The following is an 18,090-nucleotide window of genomic DNA, read 5'->3' on the forward strand; positions in this document are numbered from 1 at the left end:
GCTAAGCCTTTATGAAATTTATTGATCCCGCACTGTGCACTTAACCATTATTTTTGCGGAGACCGGAACTCCAGACGCCATATTTGTTGACCTTTTTGCTCACAGACGGTTGTATAAATAATACAAACGTATGGGTTTGTCATCATAAGATAATAGGCCCAATAATGTTTGCTATAAGATGGATTGGATAATGACATGTCATTTATCAGCATTAAAGTTTAGCTTATCTTATACTGTAAAAAACAATATTAGGACCCCACCCATCCATCATTGAGATATTTTAGCTAATTGCATTGAATTCAGTAAATGCCAATTACAATAACGATGATAAACTTTCCTTCAATATTGATGTGTATAACAACAATCTCATTTCGGAATAATCAAATAATTGGCCTAATTGTCCAAGTCGTGCGCTGACTAGATCTGTAATGACGATCCAAAAATGTATATTAATAGGCCTATCTAATTTTGCCAATTCCAACAATGGGCTTAAGATTGTACATAAGCCTAAAGTAACATTTTCTTGATAAGGAAATACTTTTTTTTCCATATAAAAAAAATGCAGTTGTTCTGTTTAAGGCAATCTTTCCCCCTCAAAATGTCTGCCATGCAGCCTATTCATAGCCACTATCTATTCCATAGATAATCCTTTCTTTTGATGGGATTAGAGCATGCAGTTCTGACAATTTTTTTGTTCACTTGTTTTATTGCGCAACTGTTTCGGGTTGTTGTTTTGTTTAGTTTGGTTTGGGGTAGGCCTACAACAATTCAAGAAATCGTTTACATTGCAAGGCGATGGTTTGAATAGGATTTGGTCACATCCTCTAAATAAGAATGCAATTTAATTGCTCTTTTGTAAAATAAATCACTGGGACAAAAGGGAATATTTACCGGGAAATACTGTCCCCCGCATGCGAAAAAGTTTTGCGATGGGATGACAGGAATGTTCTGTGAGCCCCCATTTGCCATCCGCGTCCAAAAGCAACAAACTTGTTTATGTGGGTCTAAAAGTATCATTAAATTTAAAGCGTTTTATTGTCTGCGAAAGGTACTAACATTTCAACAATTGTGTTGTGTTGACAAGTTTTTAAAAGTTCTTGTTAAACAGATGAAAATTGACGGAAGTTTGAATGCCGCAATCTTCTGCATCAGTTGCTGGTCCAAATTCCTGAATGGAAATCACGAGTTTTGTTTTCTTAGTTGATTTTACACAATAATTGTTCATAATTTCTTTAAGAGGGGCTTGAAGTAAGCAAACGGGCATGGTTATTGTGTTCTGCTGTTGAACATAATTGAGGCAGTTATGGCCCATAAATTGTTTATAGGATATCCCTCGCCAATCCCATCATTAACAATAGGCATACACGCAGCTATTTAGTATTGACATATAAAAATCAGACTTGAAAAGGTGAACAATATTAATAATCCCATTTCATAAAATTGAAGCAGATAACTATCCATAATAACTATAACTCGAATAAAAATAACTGGAATCATTGGACACAACCAATAAAATTTGATGGATGACTAAGTGCAAGACTATTACTTTTTTGCAAAAAAATGTGAAAACAGAGCAATAAAACCGAAAGCATCTTTGCGAAAGCAGCACAGCGCCCTCACCCGCATATTTTGATCCCAGTTAGTTAAAAAAAAAAAAAAGGCTCACCGCAACATTCAATTATCATTAATTTCTTTCCTTCACGCGCGACTCTGTGAATCGAGCGAGCAGCCGCAGACCGTGCGTGATGCCATTCCATAGGATGAAGTTGTAGAGAGTGGACCCAACGAACAAAATGTTGGTGATCTATTTGAGTAGGACGCTGCTGTGGATTTACTCAAAAAGATAAAACTCGGTTTAGCAATTTGATTTGTGAAGTCTTCGCGAAAAGGCAGCAGAAAAATGCGGGAATAATACTGGTTTTCGACGACGCTCTGATGTGTTACGATGTGTCTGTGAGTCTCCGTAGAAGTTTTTCTCGCCTCTTTTTGTTTTGTTTTTGGTGCTAGTCCGGGGGTTGGTTGTTGCTGTAGAAGCAGGTGTGACGGATTTGCTGAGACAGCGTGGACTATTTTGGTTGAAACTTCAAGATGGGATTTTATTTGAGCGCAGACAAACTATGACTGGACGAAACATCTGGCCACCCCCAATTTAGTCTTCCATTTACATGCAGAAGTCATGTAATGAACGTAAGGCAAGTTTTAAATTGAAGTTAGTTTTTTTATATAGAAATGTGAAGTGTTTTAGTTTTTGTTTTGTCGCGTTTCATTGTTTCATGATTCCTTTTCAAACGTAAAGTTGTTTCGGCCTATTTGACTTACGGACGGACGTGTGTATCTTAAGCGATGATCGGAAAACTGTTTTTTTTTTTTACGACGCTAAACTGAACGTGAATGGGATTTGTTTCTGTTGGGATAGTCAGTTGTCTCAGTCGTCACTGGCAACAATTTCCCATTGAAATGTTTCCATCGAAAGTGGTTATAAATTTGATATTTTTCTCGGCAAGATAAGTATACAACTTGTTGGCTTTTGGGTACACAGTGTATTCTCGACGTTGTCACATTCAGCGATCGTCGGTGAATTTAACAATATTTCTTGAAAAACTCGGTTGTTACTGAAAATAGGGCCTATTTATAAAAACCGTTTCACCACCCAAGGCCGTCAGTTTGTTTGCCATGTTATATTTCAACTTCAATCTCAAAGGATTGTACCACCACATTATCTTTTACTTTCAATGGCCCCATTCGCTTAATTAACAAAACATAAATAAAACTCTGAGTGTACACATCAAGTGTAGAAATTGTTCAATACAAGAGCAGTCATGCTCGCAACGCCTTGGCACTCCATTCGTTTTCTACCGGTTAGAAAGGGTCTAAACAGATAGGAATGTTTTGAACGTGCTTTGCTTGTAGAGAGAGGAGCATTTTGTGTGGAAAGGCAGTGGACACTATTGGTAATTACTCAAAATAATTATCGTCATAAAACTTTTCTTGATTACGAGTAATGGGAGAGGTTGATGGTATAAAACATTGTGAGAAACAGCTCCCTCTGAAGTTACGTAGTTTTCGAGAAAGAAGTAATTTTCCACGAATTTGATTTCGAGACCTCAAGTTTAGAAGTTGAGGTCTCGAAATCAAGCATCAGAAAGCACACAACTGTGTGTGTGACAAGGTTGTTTTTTTCTTTCATTATTATCTCGCAACTTCGACGACCGATTGAGCTCAAATTTTCACAGGTTTATTATTTTATGCATGTTGAGATACACAAACTGTGAAGACTAGTCTTTGACAATTACCAATAGTGTCCACTGTATGGACACTGGATACATAATCATCCACTTTGTTAAATATTTTCTAAAGAGAAAAGGCATTTATTTACACAAGTTTCTGTGGTTTTTAAAATTTAAATATAGCCATAGCCCACTGTAGCCACAATTAATTTACTCCCCAATGCATTTCCAAAATAGCACAGACCCATTGTTTGGGCAACTGCATGCCTTGTGTCTAACAATGGAATCGGACAATCGAGTCCAATGAAAAATAGGTTGTCATTAGAAATAATGGACAGGAAGTAAAAGAGAGAGGGTAAAAGACACTGAAGCAACCTAATCTAATCAATATTATAAGTTGTGCCGTAAATTGTTTCAATTAAGTTAAAAATATGACGCATTTAGGATGTCAGTTTTTTTTTTACAACTGTAAACGGAATTGGAATGTACTGAGATTTGCTTGTCATTTGCTTCAATCACGTAAACCGCGAAATCACAGACAATGGTGAGATGGGGTTTTTTCTTTTCGTTTTTCATTAAACTGTGATCAATTAGGCCTTGTAAGTTGGTGCAATTATCACAGGTTGTTTGTTTGATGTGTTGTTTGGAAAAACAATAGAGGGTGGTTTATTAATTTACTCTACTACTCTAATTCGTGTAATACACCTTAAATATTGTGAAGTTCATCTTGATTGGCGGTTAAATCTCTCTGCCAACGCCGATTGCTGTTATAGGACATTATTTTGCTGCGTGGTGTGGAGTAACACAAACCATGTGCCCAACAAACTCGTGAAGAAATCGCTTGTAAAAACTGGAATAAAAACCAGGCAAAAATGGTCACTTTGGCCATTCGAACAACGGCTAATAAAGACAATACAACTTTTGATGTTAATTAATTACGACCTTGTTTTCATAATTAAACCTGATCAAGATGAGCATTTATCATAAACTAATGCGCTAGCAAAAGTAAACCCAGAACGCAAGACTGGCGATGCCTTTGAACATGATGTACCAACAAATTGATTAACAAAACGAACAATACACATGGCTGCGGTTAATTGGCCCAAGCCCCCGATTACTTTAAGCACGGCCATTTCACCAAATGAAAATAAACGGCCTAGCTTTGATGATCCTAGCCCCAGCGACTCTACATCCGCCGTGACGAGATATCTCGAACGGTTTGTGAATGACAGAAACAGTGGCGTAGATTGTGCATGGCGGTGTGTGGCTTGAAATAGATATCTTGCTCGAAGCAACGGATCACCAAGGGAGAAACGCTTCCCGTTTTGTCGTCTTATTGGCCTGCTCACGAGGATTTTCTAAGCACAAATTATGACACCCACGTACAGGTGCATCGATGGGGAATTGTTATTTATTGTACAAGCATTGTTCGGGCCATTGTCAGATTTTCAGCATTATTATAAAAGTAACACATTGAGTTCACCTGGCTCTCTTACAAAACAAATGCACGACTGATATAGATCCATGACAACTGATTGTCAGCACATACAATAGCATGGTTTGGATGGTGTTCAGTGCATAAACCCGGTTGATCCATGCATGCAATAGGCTTACATTAATTTCTTACAAGGAATGAACGGATCATCCGTATATCCGTTTAAGCTCAATGTTGGGGTCGCGGGATTCATTAATGATTCTGGGATCTCAGCGTATTTACGATATATACATGTAGATATAGCGTGGGTTAGTAATGATTTGGTTCAAGGGAGAAATAGGAGGTAAAATAGAACCGGGGAAAAGGAGATTCGTGCGTGATAAAAATGAAGGTTCAACAGAAGTCCTCAAAATATTCATTCCATATGCTGTGTGAACGTTAGACATGTTCATTTTGAAATCAAAGTGAACACTGATGGTTACATGGTTTGTCATTTCCCAACTGGGATAAAAACAAAAACATTGGGCTTCTCTTATGTAGGTTAGTTGATTAAATGCAGTGGACACTATTGGTAATTACTCAAAATAGTTATTAGCATAAACCTTACTTGGTACCGAGTAATGGGGAGAGGTTGATAGTATGGGTGCGTTCGTTTAGCTTCCCTGGGTCGACCCCGGTGTGTGGCGGTTTTTTTCCCCAGGATCACGTGTGCAGATAACTACCCACTTTTGGTCTTGGAAAAAAAACACCACACACCGGGGTCGACCCAGGGAAGCTAAACGAACGCACCCTATAAAACATTGTGAGAAACGGCTCCCTCTGAAGGAACGTAGATTTCGTCTTTGACAATTATTAGCAATTGTGTCCAGTGTCTTTAAACATTTCGTTTGTATCACCCTCCTGACTGGTGACTCCTGACCGTTCACAAACTTTCTGCAAAAAGGGCACTCCCCAAACTAATGACCAACCACTTTGGCACATGGAACTTAAAGCACCTGCCCCAAGGAAGTGCTCAAACAAAGTTTTAAGTGTTTTAAGTGTTGGCGGGCTCGGAGTTCGGAAAGTATGTCCGCCTCGAGACAATACACATTTGGAACACTTGAGTGTTCACCGCTCCTAATGTAACAGCTGCATTGCGGGTCAAAGGAATTCACCCCAAAAAATGCCCAAAACGAATATTGCTGAGTTCGGTTGATTCTGCTCCCAACATTGCACGTGGAGTGAGGAGGGGTCATTTGGTTGTCCCAGTAAGTCAGGCCACCAACAAAGCTTGATGGGCAAGTTCTCGCCTTATTTGACAATCTTAACCTTCGCCCGTTTTACAGGCCTAATCTATTAAAAAAATATATATACATACACAAAAACACCCCTGCCGTGGGACTAGAAAAAGCTTTTTACAACGAGTTATCTTAAAACTTTGGCGGGTAAATAGTCATAAAACTATACAGTGTTTGTCATTAGATAGCCAAAACACACTAACACTCCAAAAGACGTCATTAAATTTGAAGAGGGTGAGATGCTTGGTAGGATTGAGTCGTTGGATTCTTTATAAAACAGGGTGGGACCAAACATGTCTGCCAAACGCGAACGACGTCGTATACGAAAGCAACAATACCCTTTTATCGAGCATTACGGAAGACCTCCCGTACGCCGTGTTCAAAATGTACCGTATGGCACCTGCCGTAAAAGAACATATAATATGCTTTAGAGATACATTGTGGGCTTTCCCCAGGTGTTGTCCTATGATCCTTCTTTTTTTTGTACTTTCCCTCATATAATGTATTTTGGGCCAGCAACGTAACAATTCTTGTGTTTTTCCTCTCAGAAAATCCCCACAATGTATAGCTCTTGTACGCCCATTATTACCAAAGCAAGAAGACATTCTCTGAAGAATAAAATCTACCTGACAAGTAGATAGATACACACATAGTGTTGCCGCAAACCAAATATAATATACCTCACCATGCCATGACTAAAATCCCATATTACCTGTAATATCACACTATATCGTATTGGGTGTAGGTATTAACTGGTAAAGGCATACGTTACACTTCCAGTGACCAATTGTCATTGAAGTGCCCGGCGTGTTTTCACATGTATTGGTGGTTCTGAAAAAGGGTATTTATTGGTGAAAACGAGCCAGCATTGTTTAGACCTTGGACGCCGTAAGATTTGGCCCTCAAACCTTCGTCGATGGCATTGAAACACGCTCGGTCTCCATACATGAGTTTACCTTTTCCATTACATCGGTGGTAAATAACACTAATTACATGAGTTGTCTGTCGCAGCATGATGCGTGTAATGACCGTATATAAGGGTATCCCAAACAATGCTTTCATACTGCTATGTGCATGGTTGTTCGTTATTCTGGTATGGTTATTATTACATTTGAAAAGAAAAACTGAATTTCCATAATACTGAAGGTGAGACGACGAGGTATATGATATTGTGTGCATCTCCGGAGGGAAAACATGTATAGGGCAACTCAAATAAGGCAAGTCTCGTGTCTGAGGCGAGGATTCGAACCGGGGTCCGAAGTGAAAGGTGCGGCGTGTCCGGATCCATGTAACGCCAGCTTAAACTACTTTCGAAAGTAATAGTTTACGAACTGTGCATAAAATAATAAAATCCAAGTATTTTACTAAGATGATTTTGATTATTTCAAGAACACTTGAGACATGGTAGTTTAGAATAGAAAAATAAAACCTGCCATTAAAATGATTGGGACAAAGCGAATAGTGGTCACAGTGGGCAAGCTTGCCCACACCGGGCATCTTCGTCAAACTGACCCAAAACTGTGTAAACCTGGCGCAGAATCCCAGTCAAAATCACCAGATGTAACTAATTTCCGAGTCAGGCACAAATGGGTGTGGCCCAAAGGGGCCCAGAATTCGGGTTGGTTGTAGCCTTTGGGTGTTAAGTGTAGCCTACGTCACAAAAAAACGCCTTGCAATTTCGCCGTTTTTACAAATTGAAGACCATGCGTGTTTATTTGTCGGCAGAGTTGCAATCAAATTCATACAATAGTACCGTGCAGTTATCTCACCAGTTGTTTATTAATCGTATATAGGTGAAGGTCTTGATAGGCCTATAGGTGTGAGCTTGCATCTAAACACACACGAGACAATTTACAGGCAACCGGTTTAATGCAAAAGAAGAAGAATGAATCACATTTACATTTCCATGGGGATAGTTAAACATTCAGGAAAAATGTTCCAGTAATCTACTGAAGTGTTCCGTTTTCTTTCAGGACAATTCACTCATGTCGGTACATCAATATCATGTGTTTATTGACCGAACCAACAGCGGACGAGCCGCCAATTACAGGAAAGGATGAAATGTATACGGGGGAACTTCAGACAGAAATCATGTCACAGAATGCTCACTACCAATACCATCTGTATTCAGTTTTTGTATAGAAATAGCACACTTTTTGGGGTCATCACCAAAGTATATGACCCTTAAAGGGCCATACGCTCAATTCATATAACTCACCAGACTATAGTCTACGTGGCTGGCGTTGAGTTAATTAATTGTTCTTCATCGCCGACGCGAAAATGACAGCGTTTACAAAACGAGCGTTCCACAGACATAATCATTTATTCAACATGTCCTACTGAGAAAACATAACACGGAGCCTTTCATTATGAAAATTGTCCTCGTCTACGTTGGAACGAATGGAGTCAAGTTGAGTACTTTGGTAGCTTGATACGTCACACGAAGGCGTCGATGGGAACCACAGTGTTCGATTCTGATAAATTGAGTAGGCCAAAATACACTAAATATTTAAACTTGGTGCTGAGATCACTGTCTTGATTAACGATGGTACTCTACAGAACCCAGTCGTCTTGCGACATGTTTCCTGTCTCTTGGTCAAGTCTCTTTCGATTGATGAACTCTTCTTATCACCAACTTCGCCTTTATACCCATAACGTTTATTATTCTTTGATGAGCACTAGTTTTTATTAAAAGACACTGGACACTATTGGTAATTGTCAAAGACTAGTCTTCTCAGTTGGTGTATCTCAACATATGCATAAAATAACAAACCTGTGAACATTTGAGCTCAAGTGGTCGTCGAAGTTGCGAGATAAATAATGAAAGAAAAAACACCCTTGTCACACTAAGTTGTGTGCGTTTAGCTTTTTTAGATGGTTGATTTCGAGACCTCAAATTCTAAATCTGAGGTCTCGAAATCAAATTCGTGGAAAATAACTTCTTTCTCGAAAACTATGGCACTTCAGAGGGAGCCGTTTCTCACAATGTTTTATACTATCAACCTCTCCCCATTACTCGTCATCAAGTAAGGGTTTATGCTAATAATTATTTTGAGATATTACCAATAGTAAGTGTCCACTGCCTTTAACGAAGAATCTGGTGGCAGTATCAGCGTCGTGAATTCAAAGAACACTTAGTGGGACAGTAGATAGTTTTGCCATTGAAGTATAAAATGTGACACATAATATAATGGTCGGGTTTGAACTTAAATATTGATTTCGAATCTGAAAGTGAGTTGGTATTTGCACCATTTGCTATACGGAGCATTTCTGTGTGAAATATTCCTACTCATGCGGCAACACTTTGCGCTACTTTACTTTGTGCAAACAGGTAAATGTAGAAACTGGCACAATATTTTTGATCTGCCCACTCCAATCCCTGAAAGAAATAAGATATGACATTCAATAAATTCTTTAAGTTTTATCATCCACAGTTGTTTTCACATTATTTTGATGTGTTCATAAGATTGGAATGTGTCGGGTTTTTTTCAAGGAAGTTATGCTAGCAATTTGCCATACTTCTAAATACAGCGTTATTTTACAGCATACAAATCGTTTCAAAGTATACGCTTGGTTTTACACAATAGAAGGCAAATACAACAAATTTTTTTTCCAAAGACGATCATGTTTGAGTGCCATTCATCTTTTGTATTAAGTACACGACCCTTCGCTCAATGAAGTGTGTTTACCCCCACACTAGAATTGTATTTGTGTTGATTTAAGAGGGCTATGAACCGCCATTTATTTGTATTACCTGGACTTTATAAGGCACATTGTATTATTTATATTTTTAATATTAAAACAAGATAATAATATTGTAATAGGTGGCTGTTTATAAATGCAAGACTATAGGGTCCTATCCGCTGAATTGAAATGTGTGCAAAATAAGCAACTAAATACAGCAGTTAGACGTGGTAATAATTACAATTTATGCCTAAATCATTGAAGAGGCTGGCCTGATATTTCACGGAGTGAACATACACCCTAGGCCTACATCATGAGATCAACGTAGCTGGGAAATGTCACCAACTTAAAGACACTAGACACTATTAGCAATTGTCAAAGACCAGTCCTCTCACTTGGTGTATCTCAACATATGCATAAAATAACAAACCCGTAACAAATTTGAGCTCAATTGGTCATCGAAGTTGCGAGATAATAATGAAAGAAAAAACACCCATATGTCACACGAAGTTGTGTTTTTCAGGTGCTTGACTTCGAGACCTCAAGTTCTAAATCTGAGGTCTCGAAATCAAATTCGTTAAACATTACTTCTTTCTCGAAAACTACTCCTCTTCAGAGGGAGCCGTTTCTCACAATGTTTTATACTACCAACCTCTCTCCATAACTCGTTACCAAGTAAGGTTTTGTGCTAATAAGTATTTTGAGTAATTACAAATAGTGTCCACTGCCTTTAAACCATTTTGTGGTGACCGATAGATTGCATGCTCCACCCGAGAATGAAACTCGTGTAGTGTGTTGTCAGAGACCAGTATCTACCAAAAAATACATACAATAAACATTCGAAATGTAAAGGCAGTGGACACTATTGGTAGTTACTCAAAACAATTATTAACACAAAACCTGACTTGGTAACGAGTAATGGGGAGAGGTTGATAGTATAAAACATTGTGAGAAACAGCTCCCTCTGAAAGAACGTACTTTCCGAGAGAGAAGTATAAGTTTTCATCGAATTTGATTTGGAGACCTCAGATTTAGAATTTGAGGTCTCGAAATCAAGCATCTGAATGCGCACAACTTCTTGCGACAAAGGTGTGTTTTATTTCAATAATATCTCACAACTTCGATGACCGATTGAGCTAAAATTTTCACAGATTTGTTATTTTATGCATAAGTTGAGATATAGCAAGTGAGAAAACTGGTCTTTGACAATTACCAATAGTGTCCTGTGTCTCTAAGCTCAATCGGTTGTCAGAATCACGAGAAAATTGAGCTAGAGAAAACAAAACTTACTGTTTTATTTAATTCTGAAAAACTGTTTAAGCACTCGTTTTTTATGGAAAGTGTTCCACCAAAACATCTTCAAACAAAACCCTCTTCATTTTGTGCAAACCTGTGAATTTTCAGTCGTACCAATATGTTGTGCAAGCCCTTTCACTCAAAAATACTTCCAGGTCAGAATTGACCCGGGCCCCATCGGGCCTGAACAATTTTATGGGTCAGCATGACCCGGAATGTTTGTACAGATGACACCGAAATGGGTTACACTGACGCAGATATTTTTTTCATGGTCAGCCTGACCCAAAATGGGTTAAGCACCTGGAACCCGGGTCAATTCTAACCGAGTGCACACGGTTATCAAAGTGTCTACTCTTAATTATCACTGTATCTTTTACAGAGATATTTAGCATTATTACATTTCTGTAATTTCCCAGTTGTTATACAGACTCTTGATTGGAGATGCCTTCCCAGTTCATTAATCCATCTCAGACCTTCCCCCATGTTACAGAAAACACGTGCTGTATTGTATCGATCCCCGTGTAATAATCATTATCCAAGTTGCGTGGAAATATTGATTCGAGGTTGAAAATGTTCATATTTTTTTCATCGTGAAAAATATATACAAGTAACCTAGATTGGCTGGTAAGTTTATGTAGGTTAGTCATGTTGAAATTGCTTTTCGATTTTCGTGACGTGTGTGAACACCATTTTGGAGAAAGGTTGATACTGTGTTTCATAATTATACCGGGCCCAAGTATAGGTATTTTTGAAACAAACGCATTGAGCTTGGGCTTTGTGATTAGGCTCCGTTTTTTTAATTGATATGAGACGACGTTATCTTGAAATGCATTGTCTCGGATCTCAGGATGCAGATCTTCTTAACACAACGTCTCTTGGGTTCTTGACATCTTCAGGATCATCGAAAGATGAATTAACTCTGGTTCGACACGTATGTTCTGGAGGTCGACAACCCGAGATAATCTATCTTTGTTTTTAACAACTTTCATTTCAAGATGTCCACATCCTTAGATCGGAAAGACGACATCACTTTTGAATGTCGCATCCCGAAAAAAGATATTCTCGGGATGTCGTCATATTTCGTTTATGATGTCATCATCTTGCAGTAAATTACCTCCGGATCACAGTATACCGGATGCTACTTCCAGAGCTCCGTATAATTCTCATTTAAGGCAGTGGACACTATTGGTAATTAATCAAAATAATGATTAGCATAAAACCTTATTTGGTGACGAGTAATGGGGAGAGGTTGATAGCATAAAACATTGTGAGAAACGGCTCCCTCTGAAGTGACATAGAAAGAAGGAATTTTCGAGACCTCAGATTTATAATTTGAGGTATCGAAATCAACCATATAATAGCACACAACTTCGTGTGACATGGGTATTTTTTTCTTTCATTATTATCTCGCAACTTCGACGATTTGAGCTCACATTTTTACAGGTTTGTTATTTTATGCATAATATGTTGAGATACACCAAGTGAAAAGACTAGTCTATGACGATTACCAATAGTGTCCACTGTCTTTAAGATGAACCTTTAAGCCTCGTTTGAAAAATAACTCACACCTCCCAAATGGTCCAGTATAAATGGCGCAAAGATTTGGTTAATATTTGGCCTGCATGCAGACAGACTATTCAAAGTAAAGTACAAGTATGTTCTGTACAAATGACGTCATCTCCATTCCGGTGACGTTGGATTTTATTTGCATAATAAATAGGCCCAAGTCTTCTACAATATTGGGGAAATAATTGTCTGCAGCGTGGCAACTTCCAGGGGGGATGTAAATTAAATTCTCGTCGGGCATGGGAAGGGCCTGTATTGGATCCACCTGCATCAGAATCAACATCGTTCTCAAAAAAGTGTGTGTGTGTGTGTGTAATGTATGTCATTGCTGTCATGTCCTTGACACAAAATGTTAATGGCAGAATGGTTCAATATATAGTATAATATGCAGACTTCGTAATCAGTTACCTGTACCAGCGTGGTTCAACCCTCATGGGTTATATTAGGCACTAAGTTCTGATATTTCACGGGGGCAACGAAGGCAATTGCCTCCATGCCCCGATTGCATTGGTGCCCTTGAAATGCTCCATTAGAAATGTACAATTTCCTCATAGGTGCCCTTTACCAAGGGGAAAATGCCTTGGTGCCCTTGCCCTTTCATAACGACGCATTATACAGGCCTGGACTTTTATCAAAAGGGAGAATTCGCCCACGTTTTTCCTTGTCAGTGGGACTCCGTGATTCAGTTTCAGAGTCAGTCATGTGACCATTTTCTTCAAACACGACAAGGCAATGTACTGAAAATCATGCACATCTTTCCTTTATACTTGTTTTCAGCATGTCTGCGGTTTGAATGACCAGATCAGAATGAGTTACTGCACTACGTGGTTATCCGTGGGCATAATCTGATTGCTTTACTTTGTGTGGTTTACAATTTCTTCTCGAAACGTCTCAAGTTGTTGTGCCACTAGTTTCTTTGCAGACAACAACTCACGAAGAGAGTCAATTACACGGTCATATACCGCAAAAAAATACTCTATAGCTTGTTGCATGTTGTTTTTCCTACCACGCAAAATTTCAAATTCTACTTATCTGTTTTCTTCGAATGAATACTATAGAATCAACAGCGTGTTAGCTAATGGGGGAGAGGGTACTAGACTTGTGTACTTAAAATGTTTGTCGCTGTGACCACGTAACGGCTCTCACGCGACCTTATTCTCGCGAGACTGCTGCTACTGCGAGACTTGACAACAGTCTCACGAGAGCAGCATAATCACTTTGGATACTTTAATGACTTGTCCACACGTCTAGGGTGAGGGGAGATTTGTTACTTTTGTAGATAGTTATTTACGTATTTAATTATTTATATATTTTCAAATTGTTTATTTCTTTCAATTGTTATCCTATTTTAATTTATAACTTGAATTGGTTCCCTGTTTTGTTTAAGGTATTTATTTATTTATTTATTTATTTAATAACAAATTATGGGTGCTTATGTGAATATGTCAAAGTTGTCACACAAGACACAATTACCCTAACGCAGAAGCCGAGTCAAACCCAACCTCGTTTAATTCGGGTCAGTCTGACCCACAAAAGAGTCAGGTCCCTATGACCTAGTGACCCGGGAGTTTTTATAGTGCAAGTTTATCTTATTTTCTGTTTATTTTAAAGTTTGTACTGACCATTCAGAGGTGTTTAGATGTGTCATTAAAAAAAAATTACGAGGAAGTTAAAAGATATATACATATAGGCCTACACTGGTATTGACAGTCATAACAAATTGCAACTAGACGGCTCTGCTTTCAATGGTTTGGTAGCATTGGCTAAGTTGAATGAAAAACTGGGGAAAGTAACCCAATTTTGCATTCAATAGTGGCAGATTGGTGCTGCAGACGTTTTCAAAAGAAGTTGGCATTGTGTATTTACTCTGCAAACCGATCATCCGTGAAAAAGGGTTTGGGTTTCTCCCGGAACACAAAAACCCAACAGACGGAATTTATAAAAGACCTAGTACTAGATTGATAACTGCCACATAAACAATTGTATCAGATTCAAGCTATAAGCGCTCATATAAAAATACTTTTGCCTAAGAAACATTTCCGTCTGACTTAGAGTAAAAAAATGATTCATGCAAGAAGCATTGCTCAGACTTCTGAGGGTTGGTGTTCGCGAATGATGTGGCCACGGATGAGGTTGTGACCCGCTGTTACTTCGCCAAACGTGGATGGATTAGACGTCCTTTCAAAAATAACATGACAGTCTTTTGTTGTGTTTTTTAAGCAAGAGACACTCAAACGTTCACAAAGTTGCGCATATTATAATAAGAATTACGTTTACAAAACCAATCTGTGACACTATCTTTTAACCTAAATCCAAGGATGCCGCTCTTTTAATAAAACCTTAAGAAATCAGTTATTCGCACAATTATCTTAAGTTGATAACTTCATATGCTCACCACTTTAAAAAATAAAACAACATAAAAACATACTACTGAGTCTCGACAAAAATGAATCTGAAAAATTCGCACAATATGTTTGACGTTGCGGAACCTCCATTGAGAGTAAAGCCCGATGTCGTGAACCATATTAGCACTGAGTGGCAAGGTACTTTATTTAATTCACGCCACATAGACCCTTTATTGCCTACCGAAGCGTCAATTCACGAAGTGACTGGATACCAACCACCCACATCCAACCCCTTCACTTTCAGTCATATTTGGTAAACCTTAAAGTTCGAGTGCCACATTTCGAAAGAGGATCACGGCGTGCTACTGTGACGACATCAATCCTTGCTATTATGGATCAACCAAAACCCAAGTGCGTATAGTCTGTCGCTGAACTCCGAAATCCATGTATGAAGGTGAATGTAGAATGCATGAGGCGAATTTTGTCGGTGCTTCTGGCCAACATCATGTGACGAATGTTTTTGGTGCTCGTGGCTACCATTGGTAAACTAGTGCACTCACCACTTTCTCTTTGCACATACAGTCCTCGTCTAGATCTGCCCAAGAGTGACGATATAGTTGGGGCATGTTCGTGATTGGGCGCATTAGCCCGGTTCATACTTCCTGTGAATGAAAATGCGATTCGAGTTTTTGACGTCACAAATTCGTAAGGAATAATTTGCAACAGTTGAAATGTGCTCAACTCCTGTGAAACATTCGCAGCGAAAACGGGGCTTTGATGTCAAAATTCGTACTGCATTATGAACCGGGCTTTACTCTCTTTATTTCGTAAAGTTTCCAGTGCTGATGTTTACTCGTGTTTTTCTCTCGTTTACAGCTACAGTGATTGACCATGACTGCTTACGACTCTCTCGTTTACAGCTACAGTGATTGACCATGACTGCTTACGACGAGATCGCATCATGGACAACATCAGCTACAGGAGGTACCGTATCTTCAGAGAATTTCACGGCGGAACTCACGGGTAACAACACGGGTGCTGATCCACGCCCCCCGTTCGGGACCCATCCGCTATGGGCGGCAATACTCATCATCATAGTCGCGGGCTGTTTGAGTGTGTTTACCGTCAGCGCAAATCTGATGGTGTGGATTTCATTTTTTATGGATAAACAACTTCAGGTCATCAACAATTACTTTCTGTTGAGTTTAGCGGTAGCGGATGTGATCCTTGGAGCTATATCGATACCACTATACACTGTGTACCTACTCCAGGGCGAGTGGAGATTGGGACCAGTCGTCTGTGATATATGGCTCTCTATTGACTACGCTGCATCCAATGCCTCTGTTATGAACCTATGCATTATTTGTTTTGATAGATACTTATCCATAACCCGTCCACTGACATATCGGGCGAACCGGACACCGAGGAAAGTCAAGTTTATGATCTCCGCCGCCTGGGGCGTCTCGCTTGTGATATGGGTGCCGCTCATCATCGGCTGGCAATTCTTCGTCGGCCAGAGAAACATAGGAGAAGGCTATTGCGCAATCCAGTTCCTCACCGATGAGATCATTCTAAACATCATCACCATCGTCATAGCGTTCTACGTCCCGGTGTCTCTCATGTGCGTGCTGTATTATCGAATTTGGCGCGAAACTGAAAAGCGCGCCCGGGAACTAGGAAATTTACAGGCAGGTGGGAGGGACACAAACACGTCCAAGCACCTGTTGTCATCAGACGAAGGAAATGAACACCCTGAGAAGAGCCACCGGTGTGCCGGGTTAAAGGCGCGCTTACTGTGTTGTGTGATATCGGATATATACGACGACGAACTTGAGGAGAGCAGTGATATAGCCTCGACCATGCCGGCGACCACAACCAACAGCCACCACGTCCCATCGGGTAAGTCTCGCTCCAATCACAACCATGTTCACAGTGCCTCCTCCAAGCCTTCCTCCCCTAGTCTTTCCCCGGAGACACGGCCCAAACGGGCCGGCCGCGTCACACCGGAGAGTCCCGTGAGCGACGCGGACAAAAGCTTCGCTGCCTCGTTGTATACGATCCTCATCAAACTGCCCGGCGAGAACGGCGTCAACCCCGGCAGTGATCAGCCGAAAATTACGCTGATCGAGGGTGAGCCGATAAATGACACGTGTGCAGCGTTGTTGCAGGACCAGGACGGCACCCATCTCGTTACCCCACACAAACAACAACATGTGTGCCACCGCGAGCGAGCAGGCTCAACGACAAGTATCCAAAGCGGAAAGAATAAACCTCTAACAATCAGTACGATATCCATGGTCAACAAGATGGCCGCTCGAGCCAAGACCAATGTTGTCAAGAGGAAAAAATCGGCTCTGATACGAGAGAAAAAGGCGGCGAGGACTCTGTGCGCCATATTATCAGTATTCATAATCACGTGGACCCCGTACAGTATTCTGGTGCTGGCCACGTACGGACAGAACCTTGAAGAGCAGCCCGTGTTGCAGAAAATGTTTGATATCGCCTACTGGCTGTGCTATTTAAACAGTACTGCCAATCCCATCTGCTACGCCCTGTGCAATGCTAACTTCCGCAGATCGTTCATACGCATACTGCACTGTCAATGGAAGCCAAAGAGACCAAATGCCCACAGAACAGTTCACCAAACAAACTCCTCAACCAGACGTTAAAAGTTTCCCCTTTTTACAACAAGAGCTGAATTTGTGAACAGAACCGATTTTGTTTTGTTTGTTCGGATTTTGTTTTTGTCCTTCTGTGAAGGATTGAACTTCGTGTATGTGCTAACTGTGTCGTGGATAGCGACGCTCGTGGAATATGACGGTGTTATTTGCGTATTTACTGTCATTGGGGGAAGGAAAAAAGCTTCCTTGAAAACAACTCATATTTGGGAAAAGGGCATCTCACCATATTAGGAATTATAGTACACTTAAAAAGCACTGGACACCATTGGTAATCACTGTTAGCATAAAAACTAACTTGTTAACGATCAATTGAGAGCTGTTGGTAATATAAAACATTGTAAGAAACGGCTCCCTCTGAAGTAACGTAGTTTTCGGAAAAGAAGTAATTTTCCACTTAAATATTTAAATTTATTTCGAGACCTCATAATTTGATTTTGAAACCTTGACGTTGAGTTCAAATTTTCACAGGTTTGTTATGTTGTGCATGTGTTGAGATACACCAAATGAGAAGACTGGTCTTTGACAATTAACAAAGGTGTCCATTGTCTTTAACCTCGTGTGGATCCTTGGCATATTGGC

General features: G+C 39.8%; 1 protein-coding gene across 4 annotated transcripts; it reads left to right on the plus strand.

The window, feature by feature from the left end:
• The first annotated feature begins 1,775 nt into the window (after positions 1–1,775).
• On the plus strand, positions 1,776–17,833 carry LOC117300758 (muscarinic acetylcholine receptor M1-like). 4 transcript variants are annotated; one of them, XM_033784546.1, is made up of 2 exons: positions 1,776–2,192; positions 15,707–17,833. In XM_033784546.1, exon 2 carries the CDS (start codon positions 15,766–15,768, stop codon positions 17,497–17,499), a length of 1,734 nt encoding a protein of 577 aa, XP_033640437.1. In that variant the 5' UTR covers positions 1,776–2,192; positions 15,707–15,765; the 3' UTR covers positions 17,500–17,833. The 4 variants fall into 4 exon arrangements, with proteins under 4 accessions (XP_033640437.1, XP_033640446.1, XP_033640451.1 ...); XM_033784555.1 differs by having other exon boundaries at positions 1,776–2,187; XM_033784560.1 differs by lacking the exon at positions 1,776–2,192 and adding an exon at positions 14,890–15,241.
• The last annotated feature ends 257 nt before the right edge of the window (positions 17,834–18,090 follow it).

Source organism: Asterias rubens, chromosome 1, assembly GCF_902459465.1.
Source record: "Asterias rubens chromosome 1, eAstRub1.3, whole genome shotgun sequence".
NCBI lineage: Eukaryota > Metazoa > Echinodermata > Asteroidea > Forcipulatida > Asteriidae > Asterias > Asterias rubens.